Source organism: Mesoplodon densirostris, chromosome 19 (genome assembly GCF_025265405.1).
Source record: "Mesoplodon densirostris isolate mMesDen1 chromosome 19, mMesDen1 primary haplotype, whole genome shotgun sequence".
NCBI classification, from domain to species: Eukaryota; Metazoa; Chordata; class Mammalia; order Artiodactyla; family Ziphiidae; genus Mesoplodon; species Mesoplodon densirostris.
The window spans coordinates 29,798,880-29,817,992 of NC_082679.1; the positions used below are offsets into that span (position 1 = coordinate 29,798,880).

Here is a 19,113-nt window from a genome sequence, read left to right on the forward strand (position 1 = left end):
AATATAATATGTAAAATGAATACATTGCTCTTCAGGTACAAATTAGTCATCAGTGAAAAACAGGATTCTGGCCTGTTTGGGGTTGAGTTAGCTTTGGATTTAGCAAATGTATACAACTCTTTGTTGTATATTTGCTTTATTTTTCCCTATTGAACTTATTTTTGAAAATATACTTAGTTTTTTGGTTAATCTTTTTTTTCTGTATCTGATGTTGCCTTATAACACTTGCTGACATAAAGAAGGATGTGCTGAAGGCTTTTTAAATGCCAGTTAGCTGAGTTCTTTCTTCAAAAGTGGAAAGACCCCTTCATGCAGGGTGGATCCCTACTTAGGCTGCAGTTACTTACCCAGAGTTGTTTCTACATCTTCAAAAGTTTTATACTACAGCTAAGTTTAGAAACAACAAAATTGTAGGATGAGGAAACCAAAGAAGTTTACGACCTTCAGCTCAAGGGAAATGGATGGCTTTACAATTCATTCTTTTTCTTGTTTTCAATTTCAGTCAAGTCAACATTGCTGCTGTATCAAAGTCCAACCACTGGTCTCTTTCCCACAAAAACATGTGGTGATGATCAGAAGGCCAAGATCCATGACAGTCTATACTGCGCTGCTGGGGCCTGGGCTTTGGCTCTTGCATACAGGTAAGCTGGTGTGTCTTTTACTAGTAACTCCAAGTCTAGGTAATAGGGTTTTGTAACCCCAAGACAAATTGGGCAGCTATCTTTTGGCTCTGCTACTGAGTCACTGTGTTACCTGCAACTGCTCACATCTCCTTTTAGGACTCTAAACCCTTCAATTTTCCTAAGGATTTACATGAGACAAGTTCTAACATTTTATGACTTTGTGACCAAAATTTCTCATCTCTAGGTTTGTAAATCATCATTAGTCTTTGACAGAATGGATTGCCCATTCTCGTTGAGTTGATTGGTTTCAATCACAGAGGAAATTGATGGTGATTGAATTTTACAGATGATAAAACTAGGGCCTAGAGTAGTCAACAGATTGGTTCAAAATTGCACAACTAGTTAATGACAGAGCCAGGGCCGGGACTCTTCTCCTTCCTTCTCCCAGTTTAGTGTTTTTCTTACTATACTTCTTTGGGGTATCACTTAATAATCTGGTTGTAAATCAAATAATTATTTCATAAAGTAAAAGAAAAATAAATCTTTTCACAATACAAAAGTTCTCCTTACTTCATTTATTTCATTATATATGGAAAGCATCTGTTGTGGGTCCTGACACATTGTCAATAGTGATACATTTTAACCGTTACAAAAATGAGGTTTCTGAATATTAATTTTCTGAAGGTGATACATGCATGTACTTCTGATTTGAAAATTGTATCTTTCACATGAACACGATTCCTCTGTCTTAAATCATTGATGTGTTGCACTTGTAAAGAAAATCAAATAGTGAGATAATATAAAGGCAGTCACCTTCAGCACTTGTTTGCTAATGTCACTACCAGCATTTTTTACCATATTCTATGTAAGCACAATGTAACTTCATTAAATGTCTAGCAACTACTAGTCTTAGGACCAGTAGCACCTTAACCAAGTAGTCAAACCAGTAATGCGACAGACTGACATTAGGTGCCTCCTGATGTGGCACATTACCCATATCGACTTCTTACCAAAATGTGTAAATGGCTCTATCTGTAAATAAACAATCAGACAAAGCCAGATTGTGACTACTTGTAAGGCAACTTGCCTGAGCTCTTAAAAAATGTAGTAATCATAGAAGATTAGAAAATAGGTGTGAAGATGGCTAGATTATGAGAACTACATGCAATGCGTGAACCTTGATTGAATCACGCATTAAAAAAGTGTAAAGTGGGCTTCCCTGGTGGCGCAGTGGTTAAGAGCCTGTCTGCTGATGCAGGGGACACGGGTTCGGGCCCCGGTCTGGGAAGATCCCACGTGCCGCGGAGCGGCTGGGCCCATGAGCCATGGCCGCTGAGCCTGCGCGTCCGGAGCCTGTGCTCCGCAACGGGAGAGGCCACAACAGTGAGAGGCCCGCGTACCGCAAAAAAAAAAAAAAAGTGTAAAGTATATTTTGGGGATAATTGGATTATATTTGATATACACTATATATTAGACATTACAGTATCAATTCATTGGGTATGATAATGATATTATGGTTATGTAGGAGAATGTCCTTGTTTTTAGGAGATACTTCTGAAATATGTGTGGGTAATGGTACTTCAAATACTGCAGAAAATAGAGAATGCAAGCTAATTTTAACAACTGGTGAATCCAGGTGAAGAGTAGTTGTAGCATTCTTTTAGCTTTTCTATAGATTTGAAATTTTTGTAAATAAAATGTTGGGGGAAAATCACTTTAAAAAAACAAGAGTACAGGCCTTTTCCCAGGAGGCTTCAAACATCTGATAGAGAATTTAAAATCTTTTCTTTGCTGGCGACACTATCTATATACTCCCTGGATAATTTATCTTCTTACGTAGTTAAAGTAGCAGATTTTTTGTTTTACTAGCAAGCAAAATGTGTTCTATTTGGAGAAATGCAAGGGTCCTTACCACAAAATTACTATGAAGCCCTTTTTACTTTCACAATATTATGTTGTGATAGTTTGTTTAGAGAATCCCCATGTTGTAAAATTAGTAGAATTTTGTTTCCAGTTCTGCTTGTAAATGCTAATGAAATCATATAGATTATATTAGGAAGAATTCCTCAAAAATTAAGCTGTCAGTATTTTCTCTTGAGGAATTTATATCAATCTCTTATTGGTAATGAATGCATAATATAAAGTTATTCATTTTTGAAAATGGAAGTAATTTAATTTTTCTAATTGTATTAGTTTTCAATCAGTCTTGTCAACAATCTCTTGAAACCTCACTTCTGTTTGAATTTGCGTGTGTGTGCATGTGTACTGAGGACTTAAAAGGATTATTTTATGCACATTTATATTTCATATACATTAGGAGTATAATTTGATGTTATTTAATTAAATAATTGGATAAAGTCAAGAGACAATGAAGTAACTTATTTGCAAAAAAACACTTTGAAATAGTTTTCCTTAAATGTAATATTACAGTTTCACTTTATAATTTTGTTTTATTTTAGAGGAGGGAAGAAATACTTACTAAAATGTTTGACTTTTTAAAATGTCATTTACATATAAAGTTGTAGTCCTGAATATGCCATTGGTTAAAATTATAATTATATTACACTATATCTATATTACACTATGTATAATTATATTACATTACATTATATTATATTATAATTGTATGTGAATATAATTATAATTAATATAAATAAAATTTTATATTTTATATAATTATAACCATTATAATTATTTTATAAATAATTATATTGATTTACATGGTTTAGGTTAAAACTGTTCCTGAACCTAGTCAATTATACAAAATCTGTTAAAAGAAAGTTGAACCTATACTTTATGCCATACTAAATAGTATCATGTAGGGTTTTCACATTTTTTGTTCTTTCTAATATAACTTCTAGAAAAAAACATGACTTTAAATTAGGGTTTAAATATGGAATTCAGTTTACTTTTTATATTTGAGAAGAGTAAGTAATTTTTTTAAAAAGAGTATTGACTTGAAAAAGTACTTTCAGACTGTTTAAATGTGCATATATTAGAAATACAAAAACTCAAGGCATATGGGGAGGGGGAAGGGTAAGCTGTGACAAAGCGAAAGAGAGGCATGGACATATATACACTACCAAACATAAGGTAGATAGATAGTGGGAAGCAGCCGCAGAGCACAGGGAGATCAGCTTCGTGCTTTGTGACTGCCTGGAGGGGCGGGATGGGGAGGGTAGGAGGGAGGGAGATGCATGAGGGAAGGGATGTGGGAACAGATGTATATGTATGACTGATTCACTTTGTTATAGAGCAGAAACTAATAAAAAAAATTTAAAAAAATAATAAAAAAAAAAACTCAAGGCAGACAAGATACCTTGCAGTACTTGGGAGCTACTCCCTTGCAGTAAGGGAGAGAGAGGATGCCTTCATGCAAGAAGTTAGCCAGTTCCCTCCCTTGTCAGATTTATTGCTATTTTAGGAACTGAATATAACAGGTGGCCCTAGCTTAGTGCTAGTAAACAGTCAAGTCACATGACCAAACAGTATTCTTATTTTTTTTTCCTTGAAGTTTGGCTGTGTGGAAATAATGCACCAATGATAGGATTCAAGTGTTTAGTTTCTTCACTAGTTATATAAGTATGGAATGCTGGTTCAGATATAAACTCAAGACTTCATATGGTAGAAATATCTGATCAACATCTCCACATAGCTTGTGATCAATATATTGACTAAAGTTAAATTTAAAGTTATTTATCTGTTTTTTAAAATTAAAAGTATTATTGAGGTCATATTAAAACTTGAATGTGCATCCACAGAGCTGGCTAAAGAGAGTAGAATATTGCCAGTTCCTTGTAGAAAATAGAGGAGTTATTTTGGATCACTAGGTTCATTTTACCTCTTAGGAAAGGGGATAGATATATACTAATTGCCTAAATGTTTTTACTCAAATACAACTGTTCTTTTATTTTCTAAGTCAGAAGAGAAATATTCTTCTGGTTACCACTATTATTTGCAGAACAAAGGAGAAACACGAAAGCTTCATTGAAATAGGATTCCTTATTGCAGCTGAATTATTCTGGAATATTTTAGTCGTGGTTTAATGTATGTGGAAATTAGGGGCAGATAATTATTTTAAAGGCAGTTTTAGAAAAACTTGACTTTTTTTTTTCCTGAATTATTTCTTTGTTTTAAGGTGAGGTGGAAATTATATACAGAACATTTCTTTGAGCTCATTATACTCCAGATGTGCTGTTTCCTTCATTTATCAGTGCCCCGTCCACTGTTATCCGCACCATAATTTGCTTTTATTAACACTTGGCTCTGACATCAGGGGGAAAATAGATCACAGAGCAGAATCATACTAGTTTTACTTTATCGCCTGCATATGAAAGGAGGAATGATGTTCTAATGATAAATAACTTACTCTTTACTGACATTCACTGTCCTATGTTAAAATGATCATCCTTGTTTCCATTACTGGTATGTGAGATCTGTAATTGAAAGAGGAGGTAATTATAGTATAATTTAAAATAAGGAGACAGGTGATGTTTTTTATCAAGTGAGGATGATGGCCAGATATTTTAGTTAAGATTTAGTAAAACCATGAATAAACTGCTTCTGTTTTTTTCATTGGTGGGTAACTCTCATTCCTCTTTTTTGAAGGCCACTGATCAATAATAAAGGAACTTAAAGACAGAAGGACATCTCAACCTAGTTTAACAGTTAGGTGTTAGCTGTTTTTTTTCTTTTTAAAAGCAAGAGATGTAAACTGTGGTCAATTGTTTTTAAACTAAGACCTAAGAATATAAAACTTTATGCCCCAAATGCATCATGTATCATACTGGATGCATGTTATAGCTGAAGGCATTCCTGACTGAAGTGCCTGGCCTGGCATTATTAAACACATGGCAGAACAAAGAAGACATGTGCCTACCTTAATCTACACGTCCTTGAATCCAAGTGGCCATTGCATAACCTAAAGGGATTGATATTTAAAATTGCCTCTACTATGTAACAGTGAATTTAAAAAATCTTTTGGTGGATTTTTCCAATATAGAAATATCCTTTAAAGTTTCAGCCAAGTCAGTGTTGAAAATATTATATACTATTTTTAAAGCAATTGGCTTACTTCCTTAAAAGAAGGAGAAATTTGCGCGTTTCATCATGGGATTTTTTTTTCCCCCAGCATTTCTACATCTGCTGGGAAATTGCAGTTTCACTGTTACAGAATTAGTAGATGTCGCCAGAACATAGGATTAGCTAGCTAGATAGTTAAATACTTAATTATCAAAAGCTCTGCTTCCTTTTCAAATGCATTTTCAATTTGTCTCATGAGTTATCTCTCTCACCCAGGCGCATTGATGATGACAAGGGAAGGACCCATGAGCTGGAGCACTCGGCTATAAAATGTATGAGAGGAATTCTCTACTGCTATATGCGTCAGGCCGATAAGGTAAAAACACTAGAGTGTGCACTGAAATTCTCACATCATTCTGAGGCATTAATTTAACCAATATAGCAATAGCATCTTCTGAAGAAGAATGTACTTTCAAAAGGTAAAGCCACGTCCTAGGGCAGTCTAGATAGGTTAAAACAGCTCTGCCTTCCCAGTCCAGGGTTTTGAAATACTGAAATTGAAGAAATACCTTAAGCGAGATTGATTGAGAACTGTTATCTGGGCTTGAATTTGTTCGTATTTTGCATCTGGTGTTTGTTTGATAAATACTCAGTTTCTCAGGAACCTCACGATATCCATAATTCTAACCAATATTGTATTAAGAAAATCCTTATCAAAATTCCTTTTGGACATGTGAGTACTCTGGCTTAAGTGAGCTTTAGTTTAAGACTATAATAACTTCATTCATTTACATGTAAAGAGGGCAGGAATTATAGGCTTAGAAAACAGCAAACTTTATAGGGTTATTTTGGAAATTAAGGAAATAATATGCATAATAAAACTTTCTAAACTGTAAAGCTCTATACAAATATAATGTGATATTCCCCCAACTTACCTACACCTCTGTGTTTCCAGGTCCTAATATAGTAAGCATCCATATATTGAATATTTACCTCAGTGTGTCATGGTTCCCCAAGACCACTCCCAGGTTTGATGATTCATTAGCAAAGATGCACTTCAGTAATTAATGAAGGCAATTTTGATCACTTCATGTTTTGTATATCTCTATCATATGAATACTATATTGTTTTTGTGATAGCACATTTTTTTAAGCCCTGTATCTGAAGTCAAAGTGAAAAAAAAAAAAAACACTTATATTCTGTCACCAGAAAATGGCAACCAAACAATGTTAGTTTGCAGAGAAAGTAAATTTATCCACAGCTGATAATAAGAGATACATGAAAAACCTGTAATCTGTCTACTGAGATTTGACTTTGCAAATCATTATTATAAAGGTTTTTCAATGCTTGAAATAAAGTATTATGTCATATTGACATATTTGAATTAAACTTGTATGTCATATAGATTGAAGTAAGTGTGATTTAAGTTATTTTTTCTTATGTGAGAAGTTTACTGTTTATTTCACATTTATCATTTCGTGAATGCTTTATGTCTATGAATTCAACTTTTCTCTCAAGGAAACATTGTGAGAGCCATGAATTTTGTATGTTTGCTAACCAGGCTGACGGACTTAAATTATAATTGTTTACCAAAAGAAAGAAAATGATGTAATATAAATTTTTTTCTTTGTGACTTGTTTAACCAATTGTTAATGTCCTTTTCTAAATATTATTCAACTTTCCTAACCAGTATTCACAATTATGTTTTCTTTTGAATACACTTGATGTGACTTCAGCTGTCTTGAATTCCTTAAATTACAAAGGATTATCATTTTTTGCCTTATGTAGGTATGATGGTAGACCATTAAAATAAGTGTGAGTTGTAAGAAGGTGTAGGTCACATTAGGATTAGGTATTTCTGCATACTACAAAATGTAGGGTTTTACAAATTTTAAAACATTTTCATTGTTATAATCTTTCTTGAGTCCCATAACCTTTAGAGTCAGCATGGAGGATATTACTGTAATCCATATACGACTCAGTTGGAATGAACCATGCACCCAGCTCAGTGCGTCCCACCATACCTTCACCTCTTATTGGTGCTCACCATTTCCTTAATGACTCCATAGCAGTAGAGACTGTTACCATATTTTTATTTTTTTAATTGCATTTTATTTATTTATTTTTTGAATTTTATTTTTTTTTATGCAGCAGATGCTTACTAGTTGTCTATTTTATATATATTAGTGTATATATGTCAATCCCAATCTCCCAATTCATCCCACTACCCCCACCCCCAGTTACCATATTTTTAAATATGAAATTATATCTTTTGGCCTTCACTTAAAACTAAAGTAAAACATATTTGTAGTGTTCAAGTGCTCTTTGACCTTAAGGCTCATCTTCTGAAGTAAAATCATGACTTCGAAAGTCTAAGGCTCTCCACTTTTGTTGCTTCTCATTGTAAAGCATGCTTCCTGACATTTTCTAATAATACTACCTAAAGGAGATATTTTAATTTATTATGAATTTGAGTGAATAGAGTTTTCCTTGATTTGAAGAATGTAGGGCAATCTGATTTCTATTATTGGCTTGCTGCTTGTATTAATTTCTACTTATTAACATTAGGTTGTTTTTTACCTTTAAATGTTCATATACCTATTTTTATTAACACTTCTTAAGGAGAAGCATTCAGATTTCAAAATTGATTCAGTTTGCAGTTAGTAGTTCAGCGGGCAGGGATTTGCTTTACAATAGGCTATGAATGTTGCTGTCTCTACCTCCTTCAAAAATTTATTTGTTTAAAATGCTACCAACTAGTTTCTAATTCATGAGAAATCATTAAACTTTTATAAAGTTTATTTTTCCAGGATTCCCTTATGAGATGATTTTTCCCACCTAAGTGCATATTTTAAGTCTATAAATTAAGAATGGATGACAGCATACTCAGTACCTTTTCCTGAATGATAAACTGCTTATTCACAATGATTAAAGTTTTCAGGAAAAGTCTAAATAAAATACAAGAAGAAAAAACATTATTCTAGATTTTTTTTAATCTAGAAAATTTTACTTTAATTATTCTTTATTTTTACTTGCCAAATGCCAGATATCATACAATACTAATTGATGTCCTCTTGAGTTTGACTGCTTTCAAGACTACTTTTTGTCTATATTTTACAAACAGTATGCCCCATTAATTGTCAAAGCTTATAGAGTTTGGGTCTTTTTTTTTTCTGAAATTTTAAATTATTTGTCTTTAACAGCTTTAAGACTCAAAGCATAATTATATAATTCTCCACTTGAGCATCTTTAATCATTTAGTAATTGCTTTTCCCCTGACACAGTGATTGAATGAATATAAATTCTCATGCTGGGTACTTGTGTGTCTTGAAGACAAATGACAAACACTGCCTTGTCAACTGCAGCAATCACTTTATTAAACTAAGAAAACCTTATCCATCTAGATCCTTATCAAGTGGGCAAAATGTATTTTGTTTTAATTTAACCACATTTTTGTCTATGAGCCCAGAATAATGTTCAACACTTTGAGATAATAGTCATGGTACTGTGAAAGTAGTGACCACAATGATTTCTATTTGTGTAGTCTAAGACAGGAGTCCCCAGCCCCTGGCCCGTGGATGGGTACTGGTCTGCGGCCTGTTAGGAACTGGGCGGTACAGTAGGAGGTGAGCAGTGGGCAAGCGATTGAAGCTTCATCTGCCGCTCCCCATCAGTCTCATTACCACCTGAACCATCAACCCCCCACCCCCCCACCAGTGGGTCAGTGGAAAAATTGTCTTCCATGAAACCAATCCCTGGTTGGGGACCGCTGGTCTAAGACTATTGCCAGCAGTTTCAGATACTGAGAAGGGGTAGCCTTCTCACCTTCTCTGAGTTAACACTGGATAGCTTGGTCACTACATAGATAGAGGGTGTACATCCCTACCTTTACCCTCACTCTCTCATTTCTGATTATCTTTTGATAGGTCCTGACTTTTGTTGATTTCAACCATAGGGAGAGCTTATTTGTTTGTGCAGGGCTCTTGGGGGTGCAAAGGTGTGTTAGCCCTCTAGCACAGTACTGTCAAATAAATTTTCTGTGATGGTCTAAATGTTCTCTGTTACTGTGTTGAACAGTTACAGAAGTCACTAGTCACATGTGGCTGTTGAATACTTGATATGGGGCCAGTGTAACTGAAGGACTGAATTTCTAAATTTTATATAATTGTAATTTAATTTAATTAGTCACATGTAGCTAGTGGCTACCATATTGGATAATGTGACTTCTAGAAGCTTGTAAGATAGTGGGAGATACAGACAACTAATAAAAATAAAAGACTGGAGAAACAACTGAGGGATAAGCACCCTGATGTAGGAGTCCAGAGGAAGGAATTTTAGTTGGGGTTCAGAAGGGACTTTATAAAAGAAGGTTTTGTGGGGTTTTTTGAGATAAGACTTTAAGGATGGAGAAGAAATTTGAAGGTAGAGAAGAGAATATGGTTCTATGTGGTTCCTTAGCCAAGTGAAACAAGACAAGATCATGAATACCCAGATACCATCAAAGAGAGAAGAAAGTCATTGCCTTACATAGAGCTATGTGTCATTCTATTCATTCTCTGTTCCTATTCATCTCATAGTTCCAGGAACTAGTACTTGGCATACTTGGCATATAACTGGTCAGTAAATGTTTGCCAAATTGAATTAATATCTGTTTGTCCTTGGAGTTTGTCTTTTTGTCATTTAGTAATTACTTAGTATTCTAAAATGGTTAAATTTTTTGTTTAGTTAATAAGTAAATGTGTGGCCTATATTCGCTTGGAATCGGTGCCTTAGTAATGAGAGTATGTGTGGCAAAAGAAATGAAAACACGTTGACAAGAGCATGGGTTACAATTTGTGATCCTTGGAGAAAGAAAATTAGAATGAAAATTAGAATGAATTAGAATGTCGCCTGAAGCACTCTTTCATTGAGTGTCATGTAAGCATTTCCAAATAGCAGTACAGTGGGATACAATCCCTGAAATCCTGTCCCACAGAGTAAACCGTTATTTGACTCTAAAATAGGATGCAAAACATTACAAAAGCCAATGCTACTACATTAACAAGCTCCCTATTACACTTGAGTTGCTATGTTTGTGATATATCAATTATTTAACAATCGTGTTAACTGTTAAATTACTAGTTATGAGTTGTCTGTGTTTTGCTTCTTTAGAAAAAGTAATAACATTTCTGCTTTTTTCTATCCTCTGTCTATAAGCTGTTGCTTTCCCCATTAAAAAATGTCTTGAAAAATGATTTATAATCTCTGATCTTGGATGAGAATGTGAATTAGTAGCATTATTCAAATTTTATATTTGATTCTAGGTCCAGCAGTTTAAGCAGGATCCACGCCCGACAACATGTCTTCACTCTATTTTCAACGTACATACAGGAGATGAGATTCTCTCCTGTGAGGAATATGGTCATCTTCAGGTAAAAAGAGAAGATTACAATTTTCTTCTCCATTTATACTCTACATCATAGAAGATTTGAGGCTATTTACAATTTTTAAAAAGTAGATTTCATAAATTGTTCAAAACAGTAGTAGAAAATCAACCATGAATAAAAAAAAAATCAACCATGAAATGAAGAAATCCCACCAGGACTGAATTAGGTATTGTGATTGAATGTTAAATTTGACTGAGTTCTTGGTCCAAAAGCAAAAAGGGTAGGTGGATAGATTATAATATTATTACTATCTAGAAGAAGGAATCCTACAGCTCTTTCAGTGACAAAAGCTTGTTCTTATTACCAAATTTAGAGGAATTTCGATATTTAGGAACTAGGGAATAAAAGACAATTAGCAGTAATATAGCAGCAACAGAAGTTTTTGTTACATGACAGTTCATTTTTTAATATATCAACCTTCAATAAAGCTAAAAACATACCACTAAAATGTAATTCCAAAGGCATTTCTGGAGTCTATAATTTTATCTTACATACTATATTAAATTTTGTATAGAAATGTTATATGCTAAGAATACACCATAAGACTTTGTTTTGTTTTCACTTTTTCTCTCACATCTGTGTACTCCTTTTAGCAGGACATCCTTTTGCCTTGTTTCTAGGATACAAATATTATATATGCTGTTTATCTTTAATGGATTTTCTTCCTGTTCATCATTTGGTTCTGCAGTCTTTAGGATAGAATACTTATTATTCATATATTTCTTACTAAAATAAGAGTATCTCCTTTGTATAGTTCCTCTCTCTAGAGATCTGAAATGTATTACTTTAGTATGACTCCTCCAAACACAGAAAGTTGTGTCCCCATTTCTAGGCAGCAGAAACTCTTACACTTATTTGTAACCTGTTCCTTGGAGATTTAGTGTTACATGAATATGTAGCTGCTCAACCTTCTCCTTGTAATTATCACCTAATTAGGCTTTCTGTACCTTTTGCTTTGACAAATATGTTTACTATTGACATAGGGTTTTCAGAAGATAGTGGCTTATTTATTTTTGTAGCTCAGAATTTAAGCTCAGTGCCTGGCACACGGTAGCTTTCAAATAAATGCTGGCCAACCTGTTATTTGGTAGTCCCTGTACAATTTACCACTTACTGTTATTTTCTCACAGAAGCCTCCTGAAAGTCAGAGCAGTGAGCTCTTTGAGGTGTTGTTGTAAGTGGCTGTCAATAGTAATGAAATTTCTTTGAGGTCATTTCTGACAGGCCAGTGTCAGTGCTCTAAGAAAATATTTGGGTGACCTTGGCAATGGGATGAAACTCTTCCCTACTGTGTTCTGAGTATATAACTCAGTGGTTTTTAACATATTCACAAAGTTGTGCAGCCAACATCACAGTCAGTTTCAGAACATCTCCATCACCCCATAAAGAAATCCTGTACCTATTAGCAGTCACTCTCCATCTCCTTCAAAGACCCCAACCCTAGGCAATTACCAGTCTACTTTCTGTCTCTGTGAATAAGCCTATTTTGTACATTTCATATAAATGGAATCATACAACATACGGTCTTATGTGACTGATTTCTTTCATTTACCTTAATGTTTTCAAGGTTTGTCCATGTTGTAGTATTTATCTTTCACTGCTTGTTTTCTCTAGAAAATTTACACATCCTATTCAGAATTCTATGAGAATCTTTATTTTTGGTTAAAGTGGACATAATATTGTCTTTTTCTTTGTTTTGTTTAGATCATATAATGTTTATCTTTAATAACCTAATAAACTAAGAGAAAAAACTCATTTGTTCATAAATAGATTTTAAATTATTGATTACTGTGTTCCAGCAGTTGCTTATATAAGTTCTGTATTCTCTGAATACAAGATGCACTGCCTGTTGTTTATGGTGTACTGGCATAGTCCTAATGTCTTAATTGCCAAACAGTTTTTTCATTTACATACATTTGAGTTGGATTGACATTACATAGCTGCCTGTGGGGCAAAACTGTTTCAAAGTAGAAGTACTTAGATCTAGAGTTTAAAAATAAATCTTAGAAAGCAAATGTTGTAAAAATAGTCCCTAATCAGCTGTTAATAGCCACCACAATGAATTTGAGGATTTTAGAGTTTTACATACAAAGCTGAGATTTTATTATGAACTAAATCCACAGCTCCTTTATTTTTCATAGGAAAGGAAATAGTTTTTATATGCCGCTACTAGAGCAAAAAACTTGTAATTTTAGCTTTTACATTTAATTTCATAAGATAATATTTTTGTTGTTTCCTGTAACCTATTATAATGTTTGTTTTCAGATAAATGCAGTGTCACTCTATCTCCTTTACCTTGTGGAAATGATTTCCTCAGGACTCCAGATTATCTATAACACTGATGAGGTATGATTTCCCCAAATTCTAGTAGTAAATTTCATCTCTAAGAATATCTTTCTTCTTTTACTTTTTCAAACTTATTTTTAGTTGTATAAAATGGATTACTAAATTCATATAGCCAGATACTAGATTTTTGATACTTAGGCAAAAAGTCTTTATATTTTCAATGCAAAGCACTTTAAAAATGAACAAAATACGTAACAGGTTATAAAACTTTACTCCTCTGAAGGCTATATTTCAAGTGATCTGAAATAAAAACTTGTAACTGAGAAATTTTAGTAACAGTGAAAATAAAATAGCATTTGCAGATTTTCTTAGAATTATTATGTCTTCTTTCATATCATTGCTTTTTGTAACCCATCCTTTTAAAAGTAAAAAAAATACGTTTACTATATTTTGTTACTTTTATTTGTCCAACCTCAGTAGAGTTCTTGATGCTTTCCAAAAGATAAGTACCATTTTCTTATTCTTATTAGGAAATTTGAAAATAATTTATATGACAAAGTTGAGAAACATTTCTTTCATAGGCAATAATGCTTGAACAAACACACAGACAGACCCATGTGCTAACACATTTTGAAATGTGGCCACAGTTGGAGCAAAAAGCTTTCATTATTGAGATAGTATATACAATGAGAATTCCATCAAAGAGCAAGTATATTATATACTTATTATTTTTCTCCTGTGATCCATGCAAGGAGAACAATTGTATCATATACTAAACACCAAAGTCATCACTGAACTGCACTGAGGGTGCTGTGAAATTCATACATGTAGTCCTGCCCTCTAGTAGTTCATAATCTTATACATTCATCCAGTTGTGCCTTTTTAATACACGTAAGTAAAACCTATTTAGAAGTGTAGCTAAATAATAAAGAAACAATAATGATAAGAAGAAATTAGGACTTTCCTGCAGGCTCGGTGGTTAAGAATCCGCCTGCCAATGCAGGGGACCTGGGTTCAATCCCTGTCCAGGAAGATCCCATATGCCACAGAGCAACTGAGCCTGTGCGCCACAACTACTGAGCCTGCTCTCTAGAGCCTGTGAGTCGCAACTACTGAAGCACGCGCACCTAGAGCCTGTGCTCCGCAACAAGAGAAGCCACTGCAATGAGAAGCCCATGCACTGCAACAAAAAGTAGCCCCTTCTCGCTGCAAGTAGAGAGAGCCTGTGTGCAGCAATGAAGACCCAATGCAGCCAAAAATAAATAAATAAATTAATTTTTTTTAAAAAAAGAAGAAATCCTTTGGGACCAAATAAGTTTTAGATATCAAAATTTTCTGTGTGTTTTGAAAAGGTGATAAGATATCTTATTTATGTTATAACCCCAGCAGGGTTTAGGGCAAAACCACATACATAGCCCCTTAATATTTTTACATTGACATATGCATATTCACATAAAGTGCGATAAATAAGGCAGATAATCTGATGTCGGTTATGGGTTTTGCTGACAAATGAGTTAAGAAAAAATGAGTTTCAGAGTTGTGGGATTTTCATATTGTAAATAAGAGATGGTAGACCTGAATACTAATTAAAGGTGGAGGGGAAAAACACATTAAACAAAGAAAAATTAAGAACTGTGGTCTAGTGCAGTTTGAGTTAGGAGAAAGAAGTCAGAGTTTTCACCAAGTCGGGGAGATTTGAACTGGGTCTAAAGGAAGGTTCATAGAAAAGTGTTTCAGTTGAAATGAGCAAGACCAAGCCCAATTGGAATCTATGCTTCCTGTTAGACTGTGGAGTACATATAGGCACGCAGGCTTAGGGTGGGAAGATGATGGAGGGTTTGAATGTTAGACATGAGAATTGTGATACTGTGTCAAGATTCACAAAACCTTTCTGACAACAAAAATTGTGTGAAAAATAGCAGACCTTGGTGTCAGAATGATATGAGGGATAAAGAAGACACAGTAGCCACAGATGTGTTTCTAGACCTAGAGCATAGAAAACCAGTGGTCTTATGGTGAAAAACAGAATTCAGAAGTACTTACAAATGGTGGAAGAATTTAGAACATGGTGTTTAATGGAAAATCCAAATGGATATATTTCATAATTGGGTATGAAACAAAGGTATGGGTTATAAGTATTCAAGGGCTAGAATACCAGAATCGGAGAATTGTAAATATGCATTGCAAACATAGAATGTTAATTAATTTTTTTAGTCAGATTGTTTTCTTTTGTTGAGTTTTAGGTGTTCTTTGTATATTTTGGATAACAGTGCTTTATCAGGTTTGTCTTTTTTTTTTTTTTTTTTTTTTTCTTTTTGCGGTATGCGGGCCTCTCACTGTTGTGGCCTCTCCCGTTGCGGAGCACAGGCTCCGGATGCGCAGGCCCAGCGGCCATGGCTCACGGGCCCAGCCGCTCCGCGGCATATGGGATCCTCCCAGACCGGGGCACGAACTCGTATCCCCTGCATCGGCAGGCGGACTCTTAACCACTGCGCCACCCGGGAGGCCCAGGTTTGTCTTTTGTAAACACTTTCTCCCAATCTGTGGCTTGTTTTCTCAATCTCTTGACATTATTTTTCACTGAGCACAAGTTTTTAATTGTATTGAAGTCCAGATTATCAATTATTTCTTTCATAAATTGTTTCCTTGACGTTTTATCTAAAAAGGCATCACTATACCCAAGGTCATCTAGATTTTCTCCTGTGTTGTCTTCTAGGAGTTATAGTTTTGCTTTTACATTTAGGTCAATGATCCATTTTGAGTTAATTTTTGTAAAGGATATAAGTTCTGTCTCTATATTCATTTTTTTGTTTTAATGAGGATGTCCATTTGTTCCAGCACCATTTGTTGAAGAGACTGTCTTTTCTCCATTGTTTTACCTTTGCTCCTTTGTTAAAAATCAGTTGACTATACTTATGGGGTTCTATTTCTGGGCTCTCTTTTCTGTTCCTCTGATCTGTTTGTTTATTTTTTTGCCAGTGCCACACTGTGTTGAATACCATAGCTTTATAGTAAATCTTGAAATCAGGTAGTGTGATATCTCCAACTTAGTTCTTCTTCAAAATTGGGTTGACTATTCTGGGTCTTTTGCCTCTCTGTAAAAACTTTACAATCAGTTTGTCAATATCCATAAAATAAATTGCTGGTACTTTGGTTGGGATTGTATTGAATATATAGATCAATTTGGGAAGAACTGATAGCTTGACAACATTGAGTCTTCCTGTTCACGAACATGAAATACCTCTCCATTTATTTAGTCCTTCTTTGATGACATTCATCAGTTTTGTAGTTTTCCTCATATAGATCTTATATATATTTCCTTAGATTTATACCTGTTTCATTTCATTCCACTTGCTCATTGTTGATATATAGGAATGTAATTGACTTTTATATATTAAACTTGTATCCTGCAACTTGTTATATTTGGTTATTAGTTCCAGGGTTTTCTTGTTGATTGTTTTGGACTTTCTGCATAGATGATCATGTCATCTGCCACCAAAGACAGTTTCATGTTTTCCTTCCCAATCTGACTACCTTTTATTTCCTTTCCTTGCCCCATTAAATTAGCAAGGACTTCCAGTATGATCTTGAAAAGGAGTGGCAAGAAGGAACATGCTTGCCTTGTACCTGATCTTAGTGAGAAAGCATTGAATTTCTCACCATTAAGTATGATGTTAGTTGTATATATTTTGTAGATAGTCCATTTCAAGTTGAGAAAGTTCCCCTCTATTCCTAGTTTACCAAGAGTTTTTGATCATGAATCAGTATTGGATTTTGTCAAATATTTTTCTTCATCTGTTGAAATGATCATGTGATTTTTCTTTATTAGTCTTTTGTTGTGATGTATTACAGTAATAGATTTTCTAATGTTGAATCAGCTTGGCATGCCTGAGATAAATTCTACTTGGTGTGGTATAATTCTTTTTTATACTTTTTTGGATTCAATTTGCAAATATATATTTTTATAGATTTATTTATTTTTGGCTGCATAGGGTCTTCATTGCTGCATGCGGGCTTTCTCTAGTTGTGGTGAGCGGGGGCTACTCTTCATTGCGGTGCACGGGCTTCTTCTTGTGGTGGCTTCTTTTGTTGTGGAGCCTGGGCTCAGTAGTTAGGGCACACAGGCTCAGTAGTTGTGGCTTGCGGGCTCTAGAGCGCAGGCTCAGTAGTTGTGGCACACAGGCTTAGTTGCTCTGCAGCATGTGGGATCTTCCCAGACCCGGGCTTGAACCCGTGTCCCCTGCATTGGCAGGTGGATTCTCAACCACGGTGCCACCAAGGAAGCACAATTTGCAAATATTTTGTTGAGGATTTTTATATCTATGTTCATGAGAGATATTGGTCTGTAGTTTTCTTATAATGTCTTTGTCTGGTTTGGGTGTTAAGGTATTGCTGGCCTCGCAGAATGGGTTAGGAAGTATTCCCTCTGCTTTTATCCTTTGAAGGAGATTGTAGAGAATTGATAAAAATTTCTTCCTTAAATGTTTGGTATAATTCACCAGTGAACCCATCTAGAACTGATACTTTCTGTTTTGGAAGGTCATAATTATTGATTCAATTTCTTTAATAGATACAGGTCTATTCAGATTATCTGTTTCTTTTTTTTGTTGTTGGTTTTGTTTTATTGTGGCTGTCAAGGAATTGGTCTGTTTCATCTGGGTTATCAAATTTATGGACGTAGAGTTACTCTTCGTATTCCTTTATTTACTCTTAATTGCCATGGGAAATGTAGTGATGTCCCCTCTTTTGTTTATGTTAATAGTAATTTGTGTCCTCTCTCTTTTTTCCTTAGTTAGCATAGCTAGAAGCTTATTTATTTTATTTTCAAAGAACCAGCTTTCACTTTCATTGATTTTTGTTTCTTAATTTCCTTGGTTTTCAATTTCATTGGTTTCTGTACTAATTCTTATTATTTCTTTACTTATTCTTACTTCGGATTTAATTTGCTCTTTCTCTAGTTTTCTAAAGTAGAAACTTAGAATATTGATTTTAGATATCTTCTTTTTTAATATATGCATTCAATGCTATAAATTTCCCTCTCACACTGCTTTCACTGCATCCCTAAAATTTTGAAAAGCTGTTTCATTTCATTTTTTTTGACCCATATAGTATTAGTATTATGTTGTTTAATCTTCATGTTTGGGGATTTTCCAGTTGTCTTTCTGTTATTGATTTCTAGTTTAATCATTTGTGGACAGAGAGCAGACATTGTATGATTTATATCTTTTTACATTTGTTAAGGTGTGGTTTTGACCCAGAATGTGGTCTGTATTTGTGAGTGTTCCCTGTAAGCTTGAGAAGAACATATATTCTGCTGTTCTGCAGTGAAATAGTCTGTGAATGTCCTTTATATCCAGTTGATGTTGTCATTGAGTTCAACTATATCCTTACTGATTTTCTGCTTGCTGGATCTGTTTCTTATAGAGAGGTGTTGAAGTCTTAAACTCTGATAGAGAATTCATCTGTTTCTCTTTCCAATTCTGTTGCTTTTTTCCCTCACAATTTGATGTTGTTAGGCATATACATGTTAAAGATTGTTATGTCTTCTTAGAGAATCAACTCATTTATTATTATATAATGCCCTTCTTTATCCCTAATAACTTTCCTTCCTTTGAAGTCTGCTCTGTTTGAAATTAAATAGCTATTTCAGCTTTCTCATCTGGTGACTAGTGTCTGCATAGTATATTTTTCTCCATTTATTTACTTGAAATCTATATGTCTTTATAGTGAAAGTGGGTTTGTTATAGACAACATAT

The 19,113-nt window shown here is 34.3% G+C and overlaps 1 protein-coding gene across 8 annotated transcripts in view; it reads left to right on the plus strand.

Annotated features, from left to right (window-relative positions):
- The window catches only part of PHKB (phosphorylase kinase regulatory subunit beta), a 204,830-nt gene that overhangs the window by 43,457 nt on the left and 142,260 nt on the right, over positions 1-19,113 (plus strand). For all 8 annotated transcript variants that reach the window (XM_060085615.1, XM_060085609.1, XM_060085613.1 and 5 more), the window contains 4 exons: positions 503-641; positions 5,922-6,021; positions 10,949-11,056; positions 13,337-13,417. In XM_060085615.1, coding sequence (XP_059941598.1) covers positions 503-641; positions 5,922-6,021; positions 10,949-11,056; positions 13,337-13,417 — 428 coding nt within the window. The remainder of the gene's footprint in view (positions 1-502; positions 642-5,921; positions 6,022-10,948; positions 11,057-13,336; positions 13,418-19,113) is intronic.